Raw genomic sequence first — 25,522 nt, forward strand, 5'->3', positions numbered from 1 at the left:
GTTCACCCTTAAAAGACACGAAGAGGAAGAAGAAGAAGAACGCCCATTTTGCTTAGAGTGTCCGCATCGAAGAGTACAGAAATATCAACAGACAGAAGAGGACAAAGAGCTGCAATGGACGGGTAAATGTATTTATGTTGCAGCTGGTGCTTTTGGGTGTGCCCTCCACAGCTATGCGTGGGCCGTATTCAGAATAAAGCATTTCCCCTGCTCGGTTTGACACAGGCTAAATGTTAGCTCCCCTGCAAATCGTGAAGCTGTATAAAGCGAAGTGCACGACGTTAGCTAGCTAACGTCACGAAATGTATTACTGAAATGTCTTGATTGTGTGGGGAGCATTATTCAGCAGTATGTTTTATGTGTCTTTTTCTAACGTAATGGTAATGCCTCGTGTTAACAACCTAGTTAGATTAAGACACTTATGCGTTTCGACGTAATAATGCATTGTTTTGTGTGTAAAATAAAATTGAACGTTTGCTTGCTACATTAACAAAGCTGCCGGTAACAGTGGAATCAATGTAAGTGGTTTCATGGCATTGGCGACTATTACTGTCAGTTATTACAATTTTAATAAGCGATTAGTTAACCCGGCGTTAATGAATCATGTCAAAGCCGACATGACTTGACAGTTGGAGCTGCTCGCGCATTAACTGAAAGCAGGCTCCTTTGTCTGGAATAATGTATGCTACACTCACCTCTGTCGGGGTATTGTACATTAAGGGTTTAAAAATATATATATTATTATTTCACTGTGAGAGTGCGTCGCACAACGGTTTGTGCAGTTAACTATATGCAAAATAATGCAATAAATAAAGGCGGTTTTTTGGATTTAGGTTTGTTTTAAAACACTTTAGCATCAGTATCAGGTGCTCATACTGCTCGGACTGTACATTTGGAAAGAAAATGGATAAACGAAAGGTGTGTAAGAGGAACGTATATCAGTTTAGTAAATATGGCCATATTCAAAGCAGGCTGTAAAGTTGGTGGGTGTGTTGAAACAGAACAAATGTGATCTGTATTGTTTTTCTTCGAGTAGTAATATGATTTAAGGGAATATTGGCACCAAAACGACATATACTTTGTCATTTTTGTTACTCGCCTAGACGGTACAGTTTCTACTTAAAGCTCTGAAATAAGAAAATCAGTTGTTTTACAGACTGCATTGATAGTTGTATCTGTGCAGTCATCAGAGCTCCAAAGTATCGACAGTAATAAATGAACACAAGTTAAATTCTCACCAGCAACATAATCATTTCCAATTTTACTAAGCAATACTTCAATTTTGGTTTTAATTATGAGAACAATTACATTGTTTCAGTGCTCACGAGATTTGCAGTTTATCCTTAATCTCTTTTCCCATTTGTTTTTGGCAGTGATGTTGCGGTTGGTGTGAAAGTAAGTTGTATTGCTGAGTTTTGGTTTTTTTTCCCTCTACTCTTAACAATTATGTATTCCCTGACTGTTTGACATGATCTTTTAGATTTTTCTTTGTATACCTTTCAGATTTTGTTGAACATAGAAATTTTAACTTTTTTTCTTTTTTTGCTTGTTTTACTAGAGAGGCTCAGATGAGCTCAACATGTACGGTAGCAGCCCCAACTCTATGACTGGTGAGTTCAGTTGTAGCTTGAATGGAACCCACAAGCACCTCCTTAAAAAGTGTTTTACGTGCATATGATACGTGACCTAAAAGATAAATTCAGTGCTAACGGTTCCCAATATTTCTTTTCTCTGTCAAGTCATGATTTCACATTACAAGTTCATAATAGTTCTGTTCTTACTTCTTTGTTACAGTGATCCTTGAAAATGTGTCAGTGAACAAGTATGCCCAATAACATGACCCAAACTGTGTGGTTTGATATGAAAAGCTATTGATCCTTAATGTTTGTCTATATGTGCATATTCAGCGAATGGCAGTGACAGTAAGAAACAACGCCTGGACGAATCACCTCCCTCCAGAGTCCTCCACATCAGAAAACTTCCCAATGAGGTGTCAGAGACTGAAGTCATCGCTCTGGGGCTGCCCTTTGGAAAGGTCACCAATATACTGATGCTAAAGGGGAAAAACCAGGTGAGCTACAGTGAAATATTCTCGTTTCGGCTAGTGCTAGGATGGAAAATAAAACATTCAACTTTTACACAGAATGGGAAATTAACTATTATGCACTGGGCCTAATGCAAGGAAAAAAGGCTATTTTCAGCCGCTCCCTTATTCCAAAGGTGTCACAACAGCAGTGGTGTGATTTGTCAGAATCCAAGAACTGAATACTGTAAATAGATGATTTTACATTGTAAACTGCAAAAGAAGATAATACTAGTTATCACTTTACCCCCAAAAGCAAATGTTGAAAGGACAAAACTTTCCTAGCGAGTACTCTTGTAACAGTTACGTTTCTCTATCAAAATATGCTAATATTTGCATGTGCATGTGCAATGACAATAAAGTTGAATTCTATTCTATTCTATTCTAATACAGCAAATTTAGAAAAAAAAGCTCTCACATTATTTTAGTCACGGAAAGCCATTACTAACATAAGGTGAGCAGAGTTTATTTCCCCCCCCAAAAATTCATTCCTATATTGAATGAGCGTCTGGCCAGTTATGAATACAGGTGGACTTACTAGTTCATTAAATTCAGTGAGACTGTGTCTGTTCCCCGGGGGCTTTCATTGGTGTTATTGATGCTCTGTGAAATTAGCCATTTGTGTTAATTTTTTCCTGGATTTTTTGTCACCTCAACATTATCATTCTTCAAAAGTTGAACATGGTGTACCTTTCCAGGCTTTTCTTGAGTTGGGCACAGAGGAAGCTGCTGTAACTATGGTGAACTACTACACAGCTGTCACACCACAGGTCTGAAGTACAACCTTTTCTATAAGCATTAATGTTTTCCGCTGTTGCTTTAATTCTTAGTAACTAATATGTGGATTTGTATTGTATTCAGGTCAGAAATACTCCAGTCTTCATCCAGTATTCCAACCATAAGGAACTGAAAACAGACTCTGCTCTTAACCAGGTAGATGGATTTATTTATTTGTATTTGTACACTAAAGACTGTCCTTCACCCAGTCCTCGATGAATTAATCTTAAATCACCTTATATTGTTGTGTCTTTTCTCTTTCCATTCAGAGGGCCCAGGCAGTACTGCAGGCGGTGTCAGCAGTTCAGGATGGAAGCTCTCCGTCCTCTGACCCAGGAGTTTTGGACTTAACTCCACCCCCCAGCCCTGTCCTGCGAATTATCATTGACAACATGTTTTATCCTGTCACATTAGATGTTCTACAACAGGTAAAACATGAATACTAAATTTGGCATTATGTTTGATATTCACAGTCTGGTATTTTCTGATGTTTGGACTACAGGTCAGAAAAAGAGCACAGAAATAAACTAAGGGTGCATATATCCGATATTTCGATCAGATATCCAGTACTGACCCCAAAACTGGATGGTAAAAATGGTAAATGGACTGGTTCTTATATAGCGCTTTTCTACTGAGCACTCAAAGCGCTTTACAAGATGTCATGACAATGGACTGATCTATAGTTTGAGTCCTTCCTTTCAATTCTGTGTTTGTGTGCTATCCAACAGCTAGCTGCAGAGCTAAGGTAGCATAAAGCTAACCTCAGTTATACAAAGCAGCAGCAGTTTGGATGCATTTCTCATTGCCAACAAAGTTTTCTTGCTCAACTGTAAACTGTGGTTAGAGTGACCTGACATGACTGAAAACATAGGATGACACAACTTTGCTTTTTCTCACTTTGTCTCCCTCGTTCACTTTCACTCCTATTATATTCTTTCGTAGAGGCATTACATCAGGTCCCAGAGTGAAGGACATTGGTTTGGTTTAACACTTCATGGGAAGCTTTTATTATGGTAACATAACATGATGTTGTCAACTCACTCATATTATTTGCCTCCAGATCTTTAGCAGTGCCACACTTCAAGTGTCTGTGAGAAGAAAAAGCATTAATTACTGTGACTGTAATTGGTAGCACTATGTAGGCAGGATAGCGACTTAATTTAAAACTGGTATCGCATCATACTCAGCATTGGCAGATGTCCGCAGCCAACGTATTGGATGTTATCTGGAAAAAAATGAATCGGTGCATCCCCACATTGATCATCATCCCCATAAGACTTTTCAAAAGCTGTTTTTGCTGACTAGTCATTTGTCTATATAGTTTGAAACTGTTATCATAACAAATCTAATTGGTGGGACACTGGTTTAGCTCACTGGGTTGAGCATGTGACCTATATATAGCCTTAATACAGAATCCTGGGTTTGATCTGCCTCGAGGCCATTTACTGTACATTTTGCACGTGGTTTTTCTCCCAGCTTTCGTCTCTTGTCTCCACTGTCCATCATTACAATTAAGGGGTAAAAAGACCTCAAAATACATTTAAAAAAAAGAAAAAATTGTGAACCTTACTCAGTTTAAGTTTGCTGCTCATGGTTTTATGGTGTTTGTTTTTTTTTTTTCTTTTCTTTTCCTCTTCTCAGATCTTCAGTAAGTTTGGGACCGTAATGAAGATTATAACCTTCACCAAGAACAACCAATTCCAGGCTCTTCTGCAGTTCAGTGACCCCGTCAATGCACAGCAAGCTAAACTGGTGGGGCCACAAATACACAAACTGGAGCTAACACTCAGAATGCAGACTTACTTATTTCGAATTAGAATGGGAAGCAGATTCCAGGATTCTTGGTTCTGTGGAACCAGCTTCCAGTTTTAATTGAGGAGCCAGACATCCTCTCTACTTTTAAGATTAGGCTTAAAACTTTAATTTCGATAAAGCATATAGTAAGGGCTGGATCAGATAGCCCTGAATCCTTCCTAGTTACACTGCAATAGGTCTTTGCCTTCCCATTGTTGTAGAAGCGCAAATAAAGTATGCAGGCAGATGCATAAATGGCTGACAAAACCAGAAAAAACAATGCTTAATGTGTTGAGCCACTACATGCTGACAGAGTAGCAACAGTGTCTAACACTTTCTTTTCTCCAGGGTTATTAAAGTATATCTCTGTAGGCTTTAGATCTGTCTTTCTATCTGTCGCCATCTATGTACCAAAATACAGTTGTACAACATTGTCGTTGTTGTTATTGTTGTTGTTGTTATTAATAAAAATAATAATCTGGTACTGACCTCAAAATATGAGTTAGGAAGTGCTTTGCTCTATTGATTTCGTCTGACATCTTAAAAAATTTTCAGTATTTGATACCACAACATTGACTGCATGAACAGAATCAACTTTTGGAGACTATTGTACAAGCTTTTATTTCTCTTTTGTTCCTTTTACTTCAGTCTTTGGATGGACAGAACATCTATAACTCATGCTGTACTCTGCGGATAGACTTCAGTAAACTGGTCAACGTTAACGTCAAATACAACAATGATAAGAGTCGAGATTACACCAGGCCTGATCTTCCTACAGGAGATGGAGAGTCAACCAACAAGGATCATTCTTTACTGGGTAAATAGACCACCTCCTGAATCCATCTATCAAACATCAACTTATCTGTCCCTCCATTTATCCATAACCCTGTACTGTCACGTTCATAACTCCATTTTTTTGCTTTAGATGGAACACATCCACAAAGAAATTCTTTTGCCAGTCATGGGTCAATTTAAGGAAGTGAATTTGAAGCCAGTTTACCGACACATTATTACAGTTACACTGAATATGTCGTAATCCTTTCCGCTCTGTATTTGTTTGTGTATTTAAGAATAGAGAATAAAGAATGCAGTTAGTCATTATAATAATCAATCAATAAAGGCCAATAAATGCAAGTAAATAGATTGTTGGACCTACAGAGGGATGCATTTAAAATTAACTTTGAAAATTAAAGTGAATAAATGATCTGGCAGACATGTGTGGGTCCCTTCATGTGTATGCCTCCCCAGACAATTATGACCATCCAACTGGAAGCATAAAGTTCTCATTGGATTCTCCAGACCCTTTCAGATCGTTCACATGTGCTCATGATGAACCTGCTTTTTCTAATCTCTGAAAAACACAGTGCGCAAGTGGTTGACCTGCCAATTCTGGTATTCTGTGGCAAATGCCAGTCGGGCTCCACAGTGCCAGGCAGTGAGTCCAGGGCCCACTAGAGAACACTGGACCCTAAGCCACCCTTGTGAAGTCTGTTTCTCTTGTTGGGTCAGTTTGGAAATTTACACTACTGGTCTCCTGGAGGTCATTGTGTTGGGCAAGATTTCTGTCTCCCATCTGTGTCTTGGAATCTCCCGAGACTGTCCTGGGAGACATCGGACACTAAGAAACCTTCTGGCCGTGGCACGTATCGATGTGCCATACTGGAGGAGTTGGAATACCTGTCCAATCTCTGTAGGGGCTAGGTATCGCTGGTAGCGTCTCGCTACCAGTAGAGACACTGATAATAGCAAAATGCAAAACTAGTTAAAAAACATTAGAAAAGATAAAGAGGAAAACTTGTCAGTGGTCCCTACTTGTAAACCGTTCTTGTCACATTGTTGCCCCACTAGTGCACCTGTTGTTACTTTCATTAACACCAAAGCAGCTGTACCTGATTAGCCTTGCCCTTTGCTATTTACCTGACCAGATCAATATCCCATAAGTATAACTGACTTGGTGCTAGGGTCTGGTCTGGGGTGTTTAAAGTTTCTGGGTAATATTATGAGTTGTCCTCTTTAGCCTGATAAAGTCTAGCACGAAACCGTTACAAAGAAATATATTGCACAAGTCGTTGATGGTGCATGGGAGTCAGTTAGAAATGTGCAATACTTCATACTTTTGCAATTTATGCAGTATCAGACACAAAAGCAACTTTTCGTGTTATTGTCTTCATAAACTTGGTGTTCGTTTCTACTGCCCTTTTACATTAATGTTATTCATTAATCACTCTGAATATATTCTGCAAAACAATCAACTTTAACACCTTGTTACTGTATTGTGTATTAGGAAGGGGCAAGTATTTGAATTGATCAACCAATCAAGAGTGTGACTTTCAAACAGACCCAGCTTTTTGCAGTGTAGTGCACATTAGTCATTTTGCTGTTTATACAGGATATTGAAAGCTTATTTTTCTCACAGGCTTCCTAAATATGCGTCTTCTGGGTCAGTACAGTAGGTGCACCGGGTCATCTCAACGAACTGCTTATGGTTGGGAAGCATAATGCTTGTTGCCAAATATAGTTGCGGAAAACGACACAAATTCTTACAAGCTTACATTACAAGATTACAAGTTTGTTGTAGTAGCTACAAATTAAACTGTAGACATAGAGAAGTATCTTCCATCTTTGAAGCAAAAGAGATCTTACTTGCATTTATTTCCATCAGGTTGTAGCTGTGGGTCAGTTTGTTACATTTTATTTGAGAAGCAAGTTTCTTTCTCTTAGACAAGTACACGTTATTCATAGCAAATGACACCATTTGTATACTGACTTTTGGATGTCCGTAACTTGTCTCTGGTCATTCTACTTGTACATAAATCATCTCTGTTCCTCTTTTTGTGAGGTGTCAGCTTACAGGTTGCTGGTGTATTGCAGCCGTGCTGTAATGCTGATATATCTTAGATCTCATTTAAGCACAGAGTTCTTTTTTTAATGTTAATTTTGTCTCTTCTAATCTGGTGACGATGCAGTATCTGACATGCACTATCTTGAGTAGTTTTCGATAAATATTTACTTATTGACTGTAATAACTCATTAAATATAATACTGTTATTTAGGCCAGTATGGATTTTTGTGATATTTGTACTCTTTGGTGCTAGGTTAGCTAAGTGTTGTGTGGTATAAATCTAGCTGTTATTGTCTTGTAGGTACCCCATCTGGAGCACTAGCTTCCTACTCTAGTGGAGGAGGTTACTCATCTTCTCTCTCCCTCTCCCAGGGTGGAGGTACCTATACTTTTTTTTTTTCTTATTTTTGTTTTTCCATGACTCTGCCTCTGTTACTGCTGCCCTGTCTCCTGTCATGTCCAGCTATGATTACTATAAAAGAATAGTGGTTACGAAATAGGTCGGTTGATTTTGGAACTAAATAGATAAATGAGGCAAATAGTGGCCTTAAGAAACTGCTGTTTACCATCTTGTAAACACTTGGGTTCTTTGCAGTCCCCTGTATTATTATAGTTCATCACATAATAAATGTTTTTTCCCAATAATGTGCTGGCATTGATTAACCTGAACTATTTTTATGAGCTTTTTTAATCTTATTTTTAATATTTAAATATATGTATAGGTTGTGTTAAATTAGCTGAACTGTTTAAACTGTGCTTTTTCAGCTTAATTTAATAGCAATACTGAGAGTTTCAGAGATTTAAAGATTGCTGCGTTTTGAAGTCTTGAAGAATTTCTCTTTGTAGATTAACTTGTTCTGTTCACCAAAACACTTAAATGGTTTAAATGCAGGTTGTATGTTATGGCTGTTGATTTTTGTAAAAAAAAAAAATATAGAAATAATATTCAGTCAGATGTGTGAAAACTGCTCATGGTTGTTTTTCTTCCCCATGTTTTAAAATGAGGGGTCTTTGTTGAGAGTGTAAATCTGTGTTGATTCAAATGGCCCTGTTAGTTGAATGCATGAATGCAGTGAGATTTGGGGGGGGGGGGGGAATGTTATGTGTGCTTCATTGTTGTCGACAGCTACACCTTCCCCCAGCTGTACAGTTACAGCTGTTACCTGTATCCACTAGCATATTTTTATTGGGTATGAAATAAAAGCAACTTGGAAAAAGCTTTAAAGGTTAATTAAAAAAACAAACAAACAACTCAATAATAACTTGTATTATTTACTGTTGTTTTAACTGTTTAGCTGTTATCCATCCACATATGTTCCCCATTTACAGATTACAGCAGCCTTGATCATTCTTTGCTGTATGAATGATGTTGACTTTTGAAGGTTATGGGGCTAACAGCTTTTCTACTGGAAGCCCTGCTTCTCTATGTGGTTTACCTCTATAGAGAAGAAGCAAAAATGTTAAATGGTATAGTGCAGGTAATGTTCACTTTGGTGACCGTTCCCTTTCATTTCTGTAGTGCCAACAAGTACTCCTTTTTTTTTTTTTTTAAAGTTGAGATAGCTAAAGTTAAATGGCAATTGTCATACCACCAATAACCTCAATCATGTCAGACCCTACCCTGAATTGGTTAGGTTGTCCATTTTGATTTCTTTTCATGTCTTTTTTTCTTTATCACATTTGAGGAATTGTTACATATTTCGCATTTCAGATCACAGTAGTTCTTTCATTTAGAATCTGTTAAACTGATTAAAAATAATAGCCCTGCCAATGCTTCATGCAGTTAGCTGACAATAAACAAGTGTGTTGGTGTTTCTAGTTTTTGTAGTTTAGTGTCTAATTCTGAGATGTGCCTTCTCTTGTGCTTTCTGAACAGGAGCCATCAGCCCTCTGAGTGCGGCAGCAGCGGCAGCAGCAGCTGCAGGTCGCGTTGCTCTATCAGGATCAGGAGTGTCAGGGGTCCTGTTGGCATCCAACCTAAATGAAGAGGTACACAAACCATGTGCATAATGTTAAAGTAATATTTTTAAGTTCTGTAAAATGCACTTATTTGAATTGTTGGATGCTGCTGAGGTTGGTAGTAGTGTAAATTCCTGTGTGGGCTGTGGTTGGATGTGTGCTATGTCTTTTGTGTGCTAAATTTTTCCCATATCTTCCTCCACTTAGCTAAAGTATAATACATCGTCTTGACCCCTAAGCTGTTTCAGGGTTTTCTTCACTTAGCACCAAAACTTTTTTCCCCAGTTAAATTGTCCAGTGTGGATTGGCCTTTAGTGTGGATTGGCCAATTTATCTTGTTTTCAAGAACTTTCTCAGATTCAGGAATGACTGTTAGGGAGTGGTGTGAGGGTGTGTGTGTCTGTATATGTGTGTTTTTGTGTCTGTGTGAGAGAGAGATGAATCTCCAGATTGATTTTGTTCTCCAAGACCCATCACAAGTCCTAAATTTTACTGTCTTAAAATATTTTCAACTACTTCATGTTTGATCCCATTGTGTCTGTCAGATGGTGAGAGGTTTCTCTGTAATAAACACCTGCATACTTGTATATTTTTTATCATAGCATTCTATTTAGTCTTTCAAGTTTTTGTTAATTTTCTAAGTGTAAATGTGCAACTATTCTGTCATCTGTTTTTCCAGTATCTTCTGTACCTGTTATCTTTTTCTGTGTTCCATCTCTCTATCAAACTCCTTCTCTTTTCCTCTCTCTCTGTCTGTCTTTGTCCCTCTCTGTATTGAAATGGACTTCTTAGTAAAATAGTGGTTTCACACTTCTACCCTTAGTGCAGGAGCTGTATCCTGACCGTTTCATAAGAGCACACAGTTTTCTCTGGTGACCAATCCGCTTGAGAGCAGCAACTTCCACATACACTTGGGAGTCTGCTCAATACAGTCCATTTGTTAAGTAGTGTTTGGGTGTGGTGTGGCCATTCTTCATATTGTAAGTGTTGAACCCAAGTGATGTTTTTCAGTCACTTGCTCATTCTTTCTCAACTCTGTCATCAAATGTATGGATGGATTTTAGCTGTCTTAACACAGTAGACTTGAGTTTCCAGTTTTCATAGTAAAAGAAGTCCCAGACAATGAGCAAAACTTTAAAAAAAGCTTTCATCCATCTTGAACATTCTAAAATTTTTCGACTAATTTTGGTAGTAGTAAAATGTGACAAACTGACACCCTTGTTTTGGCAATGGCCTCTGTTAACACAGAGGATCTTGTTCCAGGGTTGGACTACTTATAGTGATGACACAAGGACTTATTTGAAATGTTAGATTTTTTTTTTTTAAATAGGATGAAATTTGTAAAATGAATACATGTTCTTTTATGAATAGCTTTTTAGATCGTCCTGGTTTTAAATTGCCGTACATGGGAATGCGCTGACCCAATGCCAGTCATGACTCTGAAAGCTATATTAGGTATCAGTGACAGCGGGCCAATGAGAAACCAGTGTGACCATTAATGACATCACAGTAGTGTCACACTGAGCTTAAATGACACAAATGCATTCTTTCATTGTAGTTTGCTTTTACAAACAATGATTCCGAATCTCCTCCTCAGAGGGATGGAAACAGCTTTGTATTTTAGTACTAGCGGACTATTGGATCGGTACTCCGTATTAGCAGGTATATTACAGGTGTTATTGCCTTGGATTGGTGCATCCCTAGTAATGTTTGAATGAATAATTTATTGCTTTGCATTTAAGTGGTCTAGCTCCATTGTTTGTATAAAGCTCCTCCACACTTGTCAGTTTGATCTGCCAGACATGGATGGTGGTTCTTGTGGTGCTCGATGCCTCCAGCCATCTGCTTCATGGTACTGTGTCCTTTTGGTTTGATGTGTCCTGCTGCTCACTCTTCCACTCACTCTTTGTTTTTTTGTTTATTATTCTACCTGCCTTCCATTGTTTTGTTTTGTTTTCTTCGCTGTTAAATGCATTCCGAAAGAAATGTTTGCATATGTGTGTAAACAAAACTGGACTGTGTGTTTGAAATCCAGCCAGCAATCAATCAGACTCCGTTGATATTCCACTGATGCTCTGTTTACTGACCTCTGCTTTGGTTTTTGTCCTCCTCTCCTCCTTTCTCCTTTCCCTGCCTCCTTTTTTCCCTCCTCTGCTCCCCCTTCACACATTTATTTTCTCTCCATGTGGCCATCCATTCTTTACTGCCGCACACTTCTCTTAACCAATCATCTACATTTGCCCTGAATTATTTTGCCTCCTTTCTCACTTTTTACTCTTCACTTTTCTCACTCTGATCTAAAACCAATTTGGTTTTGCCATTTTGACCCTCCTCCTCTCCGAAACTCCCACTCCCCCATGGCCTTCATCTTTGCTCCACCCCTCACCATCATGGAAACCACCACCCCTCGTCCAACGCTGGGCGGTCTGATTTCTACCTTCGTCTCTCCTCTTCCTCCTCCTCTGCTCCTCCTCTTCCTGTCCTCTGCTCTGCGGTCTCTCTCTCTAAAGATGGTCACGCCTCAAAGTCTCTTTACCCTCTTCGGTATGTTCAACCTCTACTATTCTATCTGTATATCTCTCTCTGTTAATCAAGTTTTGTTCACTTTCTTCAGTGATGTCGTGGACTTCTGTATCTTCCTGTATTTCCAAGCCTTTCTCTATTATATTGTGTACTCAAGAGTTCAAATATACTTCTGTCACCACATTAAAAGTGCAGTGAGTCTGACAGATTGTCCATTCGGTCAGCTTATCTCTAAACTCAAGACACCAAAACCACTTACATATATACCCTATAACGCATAAGAACTCTGCCTGGTCCACAGTTGGTGTAGCAGGCCTTCAGTCAAAAGACAAGTTTCTGTTTGGTTTTTTGTTGTTGGTGTTTTCTTTTTACATGTACAATTGCAGAAAGACAAAAAAGCCAAACTGTCAACTGCATATATGTATCTAAAATACTGCACCATATTTTCTTCAACTTAAGAATTTTTTCAAGTCAATAGTCGGGTGTCTCTGTGAACACTGAGAGAGCTTTTAATTGTTCATACTGAGCATGGAAAAAATGTATGGTATATGGACAAAAGTATGGGGAATCTTAAAATTTAGGTGTGTTTTGACTCTTTGCCACAGGAGTATAAAATTATACATCTAGCCATGCAGTCTGCAATTTGTGGAAGAACTCATTGAATTGGAGCATGGTACAAAAATAAAATGGTGATGTTGCAATAATTCAAATCGTAAAAGTAAAGTAAAGGTACAGAGAGGGGTCACTAATGCTCTGCTGACCCAAACATCCTCTGCCATTAACATCAACACAAAAACTGTCCACCAGGAGCTTCACAGCATGGTTTTCCATGGCTGAGCAGCTTCTGTACGTGTAGCTGGCATTGACAAGGTTTCAGACTGAGCTTAACAGTTTATGATATATCTTTAGTTTTGCATGTTTCTCGTACCACAGCACACACAGACCAGTAAAAACAAGAGAAAATGTTTTTTTAATGTCCATGGCCATTTAGAATCACCAGTTAATCTAACATGCATGTCTTTGGACTGTGGGAGGAAGCAGGATTTTTTTTTAGTGGAAATCCATGCAGGTACAGGGAGAACAAGCCCCAGCCAGCCAGTGCTTGAACCAGTATTTGCATTAATCACCCTAATTTTTTTCTTCTTCTTATAATTTTAAAACTGTACCCTAAAAGTGCATTAGGAAAGGGATTATTTAATGACTAGGAACCTGTTTCAGTGTTGATATGAACACCTGACTATTGTTTTAGGACTAACCTTTAAATACATTGAACATCTGCCTGTGAAAATGTAATTCAACTGCTTCATTGTAAAAGTGAGTGCTGAAAGGTTTTACAGCCAGTAGAAGTAATAGAAGCGTTGTTAGAGCACCACAGCGACCACAAATGAGATAAAATTTGTTTTAGATGAAATGGCAAAATAAATATTTGTTCCACTCTCAAGTTTATTAGCAAAGACCACAGCAGAAAGTATTGCATCCCTGCAGATTTCTGCTGTCTTTCTCCTTGTGCCTTGGCTACCATGTGTCTTTTAGTGGTTTTTTATTTTTTCCTTCCTTACTGATAATCAGGTTGATCACGACAGTCCTGTGTACTCATTAAGACTCATTCTTGCGCTACTTTTCTTTCTATCCTTCTTTTCCTAGATTTTGTTTTAAACAAGTGCAGTCAGTTTGCAGTTGGATTTTGCAGCCAATCAATCCTCTAAATAAGTTGTGTCACAAAGGTCACATTGGACTGTCGAGTAGCACGAGAGTTTCTTGCCTTTACACTCATATAAACTAGTTTTTAGTTTTTGCAACTCCAAGATGTCCACGGTTCAAAATATCTCCATTCAAAATCACTGAAAAGATATCAGTCGTTCTGAGTTCTAACTAAGTCATGTTCCTGACTTAGTTTACTCTATATTTGTTTAATGACGTGTATTTTTGACCATGTCCGTGTCTAGTTTTCCATTTTGAATTGCATTATTAGGCTGGATTTGTGAGTCCTGCATACACTGCTCAATAATCAATCAGGTGTCATTGCTAAAGCTCAACCACGATTTTCTCATTGGTTCACAGTCATGATATAAAACTACTCAGGTTCACAGAGGCATTTTATTGACTTTAAAGTTGAAGTCAAATGGGAAGATTCCATCTTTTTCATTTGTCTTTCTAGCACTAACTTTATTCCTTCCATCCTTCACACTTCTCCTTTTTTTATCTTCGTCGGCTCCATCTCTCCTGCTCTATCTGTCTTCTTTCTCTTCTCCCCTGCTCTCTTTCTCTCCTATCGATCTCCCTCTCTCGCTCGCGCTCGTTCTCTCTCGCTCTTTCTTTCTGTACCTTCAGGGGTCTATGGTGATGTGCAAAGGGTAAAGATACTCTACAACAAAAAGGACAGCGCTCTGATTCAGCTGTCAGATGGCAACCAGGCTCAACTTGGTAAGTTTGAGATCATTTAAGGCATGATGCTTGTATTTTTACAATCACTGTTTCAGGCTTAATGTGAAAACTTGCCAGTTCCACTAGTTGACATATTTTGAAGAACTCTTTAGGAAAAATGTATTTATTTATTATTTCACTGAAAAAAATGTTCTGTTAAAGATTCTCATTGATATGAAGAAAATGAAATGTGCTTTTGTTTTTGTAGCGCTTGAGAGTTGCATGTACAAAGTCACTCGAGTAGTGATTTTGATGATTACAGTACAGTAATCATCAAAATCACTGCATCAGAAAATTTCATATTCTCAACATTTGTCAGATTTCAAGTTTTTTTTTTCTCTTGGTTTGCATTTCTCACCTGTAGCCATGAGTCACCTGAATGGTCAGAAGGTGTTTGGTAAAGTGATGAGAGTGACACTGTCCAAACACCAGACTGTGGCTTTGCCCAGAGAAGGACTGGATGACCAACTATTAACTAAAGGTAAGATGATCCTGGAAGGCAACAAGGCAGTATCTTTCATGTTGCTTGTTGTGTATCAAAGGATTAACCCAGCCACGGGAGGCCACAGTATAATGGCTTGTCCAAAATAGTAGCACTTTTTCCTGTAATCATCATTAAAACCTTTACTGGAAACAGCTGGTACTTACCTTCATCAAACCACCTGTTTAACAAACTCTGATGTGAAGAAAAGCAAACTTTGCAGCTGCTCGCATCCACTGCCACTTTTTACACAGTGAAAAATCTGCAGTAAAGCTACAAAGGTTGTACTGAAATATACAGAAGTTAAAATGAAACATGCAGATGAACTGTTAATGTAATCCAATTTGGTGTTTAAATTAGACAACTGGCTGAAGGCTGGAGACAGCCATTCTGTTTTAATTTTTTAACAGTGTACAAACTTAAAACACTACAATTTCTAAAACTTTTGTTTTTGCACCTTTGAATATTTATTATTGCTCATTAATGAGACAAAAGTATTTCTTATCCAATTTATCGATGGAATAATCAATGAAATACTTGATTACTAAAATAAGTGATAACTGCAGCCTTACTCCAAAGCTGGTGTCAAGCCCTGCATCAAGAATAGCTGCTCCCTACAGGTGTCGCCACTGCAGCCCAACGCTCTGTGTGTTTTCCTTCACTACACTCCAACAAATCCTGTATGGAAATCTCGTTATTTATGATCCACATGTTTGACTTTACCAAAATTTGTGTGGCATACCAAAAAGATGATTGTGTGTCAAAGAAGAGACTTGACTTAAAAAAAAAAGTTTGCTCACTTTGCCCCTTTGGATGTTACACTTCTATCGCCAACTTCATTATTTTAAATAAAGAACATTGAAACAACTGTTATTTGATGAAAAACAGCTGTGGCCTGATCTAGTTACATAAGTGCATAAAACAATATGTAATAAAGGTAATTTAAGATGCTAGAAAGTTTTTTCTCTGTCTTAATGGCAGCGCTGTCCTGCTTGGGAGAACCAGATGCCATATTCAAAGATTGTTCACCTAGTCCAGGGGTCAGCAACCTTTAACACCGAAAGAGCCATTTCCACGCTAAAGAAAACACTGGGAGCCGCAAATACTTTTTGACATCTAAAATAAAGATAACACTGTATATACTGTTTTTACCTTTATGCTTTGTGTGAACAACTAAGGTATGTTGCTTATGAAATCCTTGAAGTGCTACAGAGAAAATTACATTTTATTTATGCAATTAACACATTTTGAACTCTTAAAGAAATATAACAAAAGGAAAGACACCCAGCTGAACTAAAATGATCCATGTAGCAAACAAAAACTGTTATATCGCCTTTGGGCTTTTGGAGCTTTTGGAGCTTTGACCTGACTTTTAAAAAATAATTGTAAAAAAGCACTATGCTGCTGAAAAATGAAAAATAGATATTTGTTAAATTCTGCCTAAATATGTATTTTACCTGGTTAATGTGTGTGGCGGGGCGTGGTCTGCAGCGCCGCTGCAGGGCAGGCGACGCACCTGAGCGGCAATGGCGTGTCCAGCGGGGTGGCCTGGGGGGGCACAGGCCACCCCCCCAAACCAGACTGGCCACCCCAGGTGCCACCCCAAAGGCAAAACAATAAAATTAAATCAAATATCAAATGTCCGATTATGTTTTCACGGTGACGCTCAGATATCCGAGTGTAAGTGAATGCAGCATCGCTTCTGCGCTATGCGCATCACGTTAGCAAAGGTAGGAGAGCCAAGCGCGAAAGATGGCACTGCAGGAAACAATTTTTCGGTGAAAGAAAATGAGGACAGAATAAATGTCCCGGTAAGTAATATCAAGTTTGTTGAGTTTAGTAAACTTCGTTGAAATTAGAATACCAAGGAAAAAAATAACACTTAAAGAATTATTGCAGCTGTGGAATATTTCAGACAGTATGCTACTGAGGGCAGCTAACATAAGAGTTATGCGTTATAAGATATAATCTAAGTCGTAACATTGCTGTATGGAGCTGCAGATTTGGTTGCAGGTTAACATAGCTGGACTGGCCATCGGGCATACCGGGCATATCCCCAGTGACTTATTTTTTATTTTTTTTGTAATGGCATGAACAATGAGAGGTGGTGGATTGGCCAGATGCAGGTCGATGTGTAGAAATAACTCCGTTGTTTGGTGGTGGCTATGACGGGGCTCCCACAGAGGCAACAGGTGGATGAGGGAAGGGGAGGCAGGAGGAGAGACCCGAAGCAGCCGCCAGTCCGAGTGTCAGGTGAACTGAACTTCAGGTAAGAAGTTATGACCTGCAGTCTATCTGGGTCAGATATAAACCAAGTTTAGGTGGAGTTTATTTTCATGTTGCTGACTTTTTACTGTCAGTTGCAATAACTCATACTGCGTGCTAGCCAGTTTGACGGAGTTTTTATACAGCTGGGTGGGTGCTATGATGTTACTGATAGTGAACTTTATTTTATTCATAAGGTTAGTAGAGTTGCCAACGGCTCCTTAAAAAAATGGAATGGTCCCTCATTCAGAGAAAATATTATGCGTTTGGTATTGAGCTGAGAAGAGACGCAGTTTGTCCCGGACTTTAGCTAGAATGGAAAAAAGACACAAAGCTGGATTTATTCTGTCTTTATGCTGCACAGCTGCCTCTTCTCTCATTCTCTCCCCCTCCCTCTCCTGTTGCTACTTCAATCATGAAACTGATCAATGATCAGCTGATCGGCTTTTCTCTCTTGTTTATCGCCCACTTTGCGCCAGAAAGAGGAAACCAGCAGATGTTGCGCTAAACAACAGCAGCACGTTTAAGCTTGATCGGCTGTTGTTAGAATTTATTTAATATTAATTTCTAGTATCAGCTGATGTTTGCTGGAGCCACAGCTGTAAAGCTGCTGGTCATGATGTCTGTTTAGATATGTGGTGAGAGGGAAACATGAAGATGAAACCAGGAGATGTCCTTACTGAACCATCAGAGCTGAACAGGTGATGGAGAAACAGGTTTACCTTTTAGGTGACATGAATGAGTTGAAGTTATCAACTGTTTCTGAGAGACAAATAACACCAGGATCCTTTTTTATGTAGCTGACAGCTGGTAACTGTGCAGGGGCGGGTCTAGCAAAGTTTTGCCAGGGGGCCAGGTAGGGAATTAACAGGGAAAGGTGGGCACAAAGAAATACTTTTCTTTCTTATTCTCATTTAAAATACCTAGTTTTTATTAAATAATTATCTAAATCTTACAACCAAAGTTTTTATCTGACGTAAAATGTATAGAAATCATACATATACCAACAAGACTGTACATCACTGTCACAACAGGGTTTGTTTTCAGTCAAAGTCTTTATGGCTTTACTACCTGGTGGGTCGGTCTGTAGTAAAAATGCCCAATTTTTTTGTCCCAGTCCAGCCCTGCAGGTTAATACTGGCAGTGTCACCATGCCAGCTGACTGTATTTCATCATCAGCCAGTGTTGTTCTTTATCAATATTACCAAAGTTTACGATAAGGCAGCATAGAAAGTATTTACTTGCTTTCAGGTTTCATTCAAATGTTAGTCTTTTCAGTTGTTTCCCCACTTTTTTCCTGTTTCAAAATCAAACACCAGTTTGTGAGAAGATTATCTTCTTTTTTTAACAGGCAGATAAAGTTTTGCATTGGCATTGGCTAATTTGTCAATTGTTTGTTACAAATGTTCGTATTTTAATTTTCAAAAATGTTTTTGCCCAAAACATATGTGCACTATATGTCAGTAAAAATACTATGCAAATATTGTTGTCCTTGACTGCTGAGTAAACACTGACAAAGCACTGATTGTATCTCTTGTACTTTATCAACGCAGTATCTAAAAACTTTGCACCGTAGTGGTTAAAATCTCATTCTAATAAGAGTTAAAAGTGCATTTGGTTATTAGGTTTATAGGATTATTGAATTATGGTTAAGGGTTGGTAGAATTTTTTTTTAAAACATTATCTGCCAATTAAATCTGCCACCCTTCTCCAAATCTGTGCCCCTACCTGGCCCCCCCAACAAAAATTTTCTAGACACGCCACTGCTGAGCGGTACCCGCATAGATAGCACAGACGGGTGCTATCTATGCTGTTGTGTTATTATGTGTCGGGCTGTGAGCTGAAAAGCTACAGCCGGCTGTATGCGTACAGCAACCGTGTGTGAAAAGTGGTCAATAAAGAGATGCTGAAAAGCATGTTCATGGAAACATCGTCGGGTCTGCCGTGGTATGTTTACAATGGGACTTTCATCTTTACGCAGGACTGTAAGCTGTCGTCTGTGAGGCGTGAGCGGTGTTTGTTTTTAACATAGTTCATGGTGGAGAACAGCTGCTGACATAATGTGGATCCGAAGATCCATAATTGGCCTACCTGGGGTTGAAAGTCTCGATAAATGCACGGCGTTTCGGCGGGTACACCGGCTTCCACGAGTGTGACGCTTATTTTGAGCAATGAAAAAATAATAGAATATAATTTTATTTTTATATTTCAATATCACAGTAATCTTCCAATTTAGAACTACAAGTTAAAAAAGAACTAACATAAATAAATCACACTTCAGCGAAATACTTCTAATTTATTTTCCCAAACCACGCGGAGCCGCAGTATAAGGACTAAAGAGCCGCATGCGGCTCCGGAGCCGCAGGTTGCCGACCCCTGACCTAGTCCATGAGTCTAAAAATGTTTGTAGTTTCTAGATTTGGTTATTGAATTATTAGCAAAACTTTTTAGCAGGTGTTTTTGTCAAGATGTGGATATTTTGTTTTCAATACACAGATTTTTCTGGCTCACCACTCCATCGCTTTAAGAAGCCAGGATCGAAAAACTTCCAGAACATCTTTCCACCCTCAGCAACGCTTCACCTCTCCAACATTCGGTAAAATAGCCACGGACACATTGTATTATTTACACTGAACAAAAATATAAACGCAACACTTTTGTTTTTGCTCCCATTCCCCATGGGATGGACGTAGAGACCTAAAATTCATTCCAGATACACAATATAACCATCCCTCCCAAACAGTGGTCACAAATCAGTCCAAATGTGTGGTAGTGGGCACATCTGCTATATTGAAATAATCCATCCCACCTCACAGGTGTGCCACATCAGGATGCTGATCTGACATCATGAGTAGTGCACAGGTGTACCTCAGACTGCCCACAACAAAAGGCCACCCTGGAATGTGCAGTTTTGTCTCACAGCAAAATGCCACAGATGCCACAAGCAATGAGGGAGCGTGCAATTGGCATGCTGACAGCAGGAATGTCAACCAGATCTGTCGCCCGTGCATTGAATGTTCATTTCTCAACCATAAGCCGTCTCCACAGGCGTTTCAGAGAATATGGCAGCACATCCAACCGGCCTCACAACCGCAGACCTCGTGTAACCACACCAGCCCAGGACCTCCACATCCAGCAGGTTCACCTCCAAGATCGTCTGAGACCAGCCACCCAGACAGCTGCTGGAACAATTGGTTTGCACAACCAAACAATTTCTGCACAAACTGTCAGAAACCGTCTCAGGGACGCTCAACTGCATGCCCGTCGTCCTCATCGGGGTCTTGACCTGACTCCAGCTCGTCGCCGTAACAGACTTGTGTGGGCAAATGCTCACATTCGATGGCGTCTGGCACGTTGGAGAGGTGTGCGCTTCACGGATGAATCATGGTTCACATTGTTCAGGGCAGATGGCAGCTGAGAATGTCCCAGTTCTTGCATGGCCAGCATACTCACCGGACATGTCACCCATTGAGCATGTTCGGGATGTGCTTGACCGGCGTATACGACAGCGTGTACCAGTTCCCACGAATATCCAACAACCTCGCACAGCCATTGAAGTGGAGTGGACCAACATTCCACAGGCCACAATTGACAATCTGATAGACTCCATGCGACGATGTGTTGCACTGCATGAGGCAAATGGTGGTCACACCAGATACTGACCGGTTCTGGGTCCCCAGACCCCCAATAGCGCAAAAAACTGCACATTCCAGGGTGGCCTTTTGTTGTGGGCAGTCTGAGGTACACCTGTGCACTACTCATGATGTCAGATCAGCATCCTGATGTGGCACACCTGTGAGGTGGGATGGATTATCTCAATATAGCAGATGTGCCCACTACCACACATTTGGACTGATTTGTGACCACTGTTTGGGAGGGATGGTTATATTGTGTATCTGGAATGAATTTTAGGTCTCTACGTCCATCCCATGGGGAATGGGAGCAGTAACAAAGATGTTGCATTTATATTTTTGTTCAGTGTATAATTCTTTGCTTCAAGGTTATAACAGTTGCTGTTTTCCTGTTTAGTGATGGGGTAGGAGAGGATGACCTGCGTCTTCTGTTCTCCAACAGTGGAGGGACTGTGAAGGCCTTCAAGTTTTTCCAGTAAGTAACCTTTCAGGATGAAGTTATTTAAGACACTATAAGTGGTATTCGTTCTACTTTAAGTTAAAAGCAGTAAACTTTGAAACACTTTAGATAAGTAGCATGCAATTCACTGGGGTAACTTACAAAAGAACACTAGAACCACAAGGGGATCATTTTGACCCTTTGGAATTTTTTAAATTATGTAACTGTGGTCAAATTAAAACACTATCATTTCATATTCCCAAACCATTCCTATAATGGGTTTTTTCATCAAATGGGACATCATTTTGTTCCCATAGAAATTAATGAATAACAAGAACAGAACATGTTGGGTTGCCTAGTAACACATATTGTTTACACACATTTTGATGTGCATATTGCTATGACATGAGGCAGAGCTAGCTGGATGTGATGGATTGATAAAAGATGAATAGTTACTCCGGGATTGAAAGGTCGTGGGTGGGATGCTAAGTCGTGTCAGAGCGCGTTAAAGAAGGTGGAGTGTGTGAGAGAACACATGGAGAACCTGGTGGCTGTACAGAGCAGTGAAATCCAGAGCTCAGCAGCCTGAGCTCCAACTGTTTATTGATTGATTTATTAAAACATTCTAATATATATTTGATCATTGCAGCCTGTAATGAAATAATCAAATTATCAAATTCTGGCAGTTGTAATGTTAAAGAAGAAGTGAACATGAGTGAACATGTTTTTCTTGCTCCCTGTGACATTCAACTTTTCTTTGTTTCCCGATTAAGAGACCGTAAGATGGCTTTGATCCAGATGTCATCAGTTGAGGAAGGGATCCAAGCCCTGATGGATCTTCACAACTACGACATGGGAGGAAATCACCATCTGAAAGTCTCCTTTTCAAAGTCTACCATCTAATCCAAATCCTTGTCACATTCAGATCTGTGACAAGCCAACAAGTCACTGTCAGTGGTCCCCTTTTTGAAAATTTCCTTGGAATAGTTTTCAGTGAAAAAAATGAGAAAATCAGAATTTCACTACAATATATTTTCTCAACCAGTAGAAGCAGTGCTTACCTCAGTCTCAGCCCAGAGGCAGTTCTGCTTTGATCCGTACAACATGTTAAAGAGCAACTAAACACCAGCTGAATGTGTTATCTTTGTTTACCAGGGTTACAGGTGAAAAAGACTTCAAATCTAACCTGGTGTTGAGATCCTCTTTAGAGCAGTACAGACTGGTAGTTTTCATTTAAAGTGCGGTCTGTGGTTTATTTCGTGTTGAACTGTCTGTCAGAGTTGACCTCTCCCTGAATTTATCTTTGAAGTCTGAGTCACTTCTCTATGTATTCCTTTCTGAACCACCTACTCTTTCAGCAGATACCAGTTTAAACATCAGGCTGGCATTGTTCTGAAAGCCATTTACATCGTCTCTGCTCCTCTTTGGTTGTCTGTTATTTTAAGATGTTTTCTGGACTGTTCCGCTTCTTCAAATCTCATGTAGTTCATTGCCAAAGTATGACATGTTCAAGGGAAAAAGAAATCTAGCAGTGGGCATACAGGAGTCGAAAGAAATGTAAATATGACCAGTATTACATTAGAAGCACTCGTTACTTAGAGGGGGTTTCTTTACCTACACCCAGTCATTTTAAAATGTAGTTTAAACACCAAGTGTAACAACAGTTTTTAACACTTAATGCACAAGAGTCATTGTGTCAGAATTTCACCATTTCTGTTTTTTTTTCCTTCACTTGCATACTTTCTTGCTGGTTATCCTGTCTCTGAACAATCATTTTGGAAATTGTTTCTACATTTAAAGAACATTAGAAAGTCTATTGTACCTTTTTTCTATATGATTTTAAAAAGATTTGTAGGAATGATAGTCATCGTTTGAAGTGAATTATGCTTGTTTCGGACATGTATGTCCCTGAAATGTCCTTCACAGCACAACATAGAATGTATCGACTCATTGTAATCATATTAAGGATACAAAGGTGATGCCATCTGTTTCCTGTTTAAATACCATCTTAGTCATTGGAAAAGCAGCCGTAAGTGGATGCACACACTCACATGCACAGGATTCTTGCTAATGCTATCTGTTTAAAGAAGGGTTCAACATGTCATTTTGGTCTCTTGATATTAGGATAACCCATCGGGACCTAAGTACATGTGCCTTTAGTTTGATTTTACTGTTGTGTTTTTAAACAACATGTGTATTGGTAATGATTGCCAATCTTTTGTTGTAAACCTATGTTTGGAAAAAATGTCTTGTTAATTTTAAAAAGAAGCAAACCTTGTCTTTCAGTTCTCTTTGACAGTCCGTGGTTATTTATCAAAGTGAGACGCACAAAACTTGTCACTGTTTCAGCTGAGGTCGCCTCATAAGTTGGTTTTATTTCTCTCACCTCTCGATCTTGTTTCCAGCTGCAGAGTTTATTTTTAGACCGTTTTTAGATGATTCTTGTAAATTTTCTACCTGAGTTCAGTTTCTTTTGTGATAAGATTCAGATTAGCACAAATTAAACACGTCTTTTCTACCAACCAGCTCAAGTAAAATTGTGTTTGTGTATGTCTGGGTAGTTTCAGGCCTCTGCTCTCATCTGTACCTTATCTATAATAAACGTCTCTCACTCTGTTCACTTCTCTCTGCTCTCACTTCTTTCTCTCAGCTTTTCCCTCTTTTGGCTATTCTCTTCTTACCACACTTGCAGAGAAAAAACGCTGCACCTCCAAGGAACATCATTTGTTCTGCCTACAGTCTCATTTAAAATAGAAAACAAAATTATTTTTAATATGAAGACACCTCCAGCAGAACAAGGCTCAGAGCTTTACCTCTGTTGTGTTTATAGCCTTTTGGTGCTTGGATTAATCAGAAATAACGCAACCTGCTGTGAGGTACAGACCATCCAAGAAATTTCTGCTTTAAATGGGTGAAATTCCACCGGAGTCCCTTGGCATTCTGACTCTCAAATAATTGTCTTCAATTGTATTTCCATTTAGTATTATCTCGTGAATATTTGTTTCCATACATGGAGTAGCTGTGACTCAGGAGCTAGAGCAGGTTCTGAAGTATCTTTGAGCATGATACTGAGCCCCCAGTTGTTCCTGCTTTGTGTGTGTGTGAGAGAGAGAAGTGATGTACACCTTAGAGTAGTAGTGTAGTTACTGTTGAGTGCACAGTATGGGTAGAAAAGTGCAATATTGGTACCAGTTCATTTAAACATGAATAGTCGAGAACCATCAGGCTACTTTTTGGTCTTCTGGTTTGGGAAACAAGTGGTTAATAGTGATGTGTCACTATTAACAGCTTTGTAGTGAATCAGAAGAGCAAACTCCCACCAGTGAGAGCCGGCTCTCCAATTCTTTTTTATGAGGTTTGTTGTGTTGGCAGCAGGGGCGTTTTAGCCCATTTTTGGGGGTGCCCAAAATGAATCAAAGCACCCCCAAAGATTTCTTACTTTTTTGACAATATTTGGTACAGGATATTGTCTTTTGTGTGTGTGTGTGTGTGTGATACACTGCAAAAAATATAGAAAGCATACAGTACTTGGTTGAGATGTAATATTTTAACAACAAAAGTATAGATACCCCTCTCCCAAAATGGTTTGTTCCAGCTCGCCTCGCCCCTACTCTGGCTCTGGTGCCCTTTGTGCCAGACCGATAGTCGCTGAGATGCAGCGGAGCGGAGGTGTACGTGCCTGCCTTAAAACAGGACATATTAGCTGCATTTAACCTTCAGTTACTCTTTATATAGTTAGGTAGGAGTCAGACCATGTTTCTTTTTAGCTGAAAAATATTACACCCGGTAACCTGCTGTGTTGAAAACGTGTTTTCCGACGATGTTTGCTACCCTACAATTCGTCCTACTCTGTAGTAAAATAAGCGACATTTGACCGTCCTGTTGCTCCCATTGAAATGTATACAGCCTATTAAAACTTAAAAGTGTCTGTTGCCTGCTGTTGTTACCACTGTCCTGTCTGAAAAGGAATGAGAGATGCCGGTTATTCTGTCATATGTGCCGATATTAAACCCAAGGTACTTACCAGCTAACTGACTGCATTCCCATTAGCCTTATAACTCCTGTTGTGTGTGTGTGTGTTCAGAGAGACAGCCAGGTTCATAATGGATATGAGGAAGTTTTTTCATTCAGTTAAAAGTGTAAGATCAAATTATCCGTCAATAAAGGATAATGTTGGATCAGTGTTTCAGTATTTATATCTTTTATTAGATGTTCTTGTGTTTGGTTATTTGCCTGTTGGTTGAAAGTACACTGAGAGGGGACTTTTATATTAGTGATTTCAATAGTATTTTTTTCATATTAA

General features: G+C 39.2%; 1 protein-coding gene and 1 long non-coding RNA gene across 2 annotated transcripts; both read left to right on the top strand.

The window, feature by feature from the left end:
* The first annotated feature begins 1 nt into the window (after position 1).
* On the top strand, positions 2 to 23,839 carry LOC101479431 (polypyrimidine tract-binding protein 2). Its single transcript, XM_004573984.2, has 17 exons — positions 2 to 122; positions 1,374 to 1,395; positions 1,559 to 1,610; positions 1,908 to 2,071; positions 2,782 to 2,853; positions 2,945 to 3,016; positions 3,130 to 3,288; positions 4,502 to 4,612; positions 5,303 to 5,471; positions 7,798 to 7,875; positions 9,373 to 9,485; positions 11,966 to 11,999; positions 14,310 to 14,402; positions 14,767 to 14,883; positions 19,645 to 19,744; positions 21,178 to 21,255; positions 21,993 to 23,839. Exons 1-17 carry the CDS (start codon positions 115 to 117, stop codon positions 22,120 to 22,122), a joined length of 1,572 nt encoding a protein of 523 aa, XP_004574041.1. The 5' UTR covers positions 2 to 114; the 3' UTR covers positions 22,123 to 23,839.
* LOC143413383 (uncharacterized) lies at positions 14,890 to 18,669 on the top strand. The gene is made up of 2 exons (XR_013094008.1): positions 14,890 to 16,694; positions 17,067 to 18,669. It is a non-coding gene; the product is annotated as an uncharacterized LOC143413383 (long non-coding RNA).
* Positions 23,840 to 25,522: the final 1,683 nt, after the last annotated feature.

Source organism: Maylandia zebra, linkage group LG18, assembly GCF_041146795.1.
Source record: "Maylandia zebra isolate NMK-2024a linkage group LG18, Mzebra_GT3a, whole genome shotgun sequence".
Classification (NCBI taxonomy): domain Eukaryota; kingdom Metazoa; phylum Chordata; class Actinopteri; order Cichliformes; family Cichlidae; genus Maylandia; species Maylandia zebra.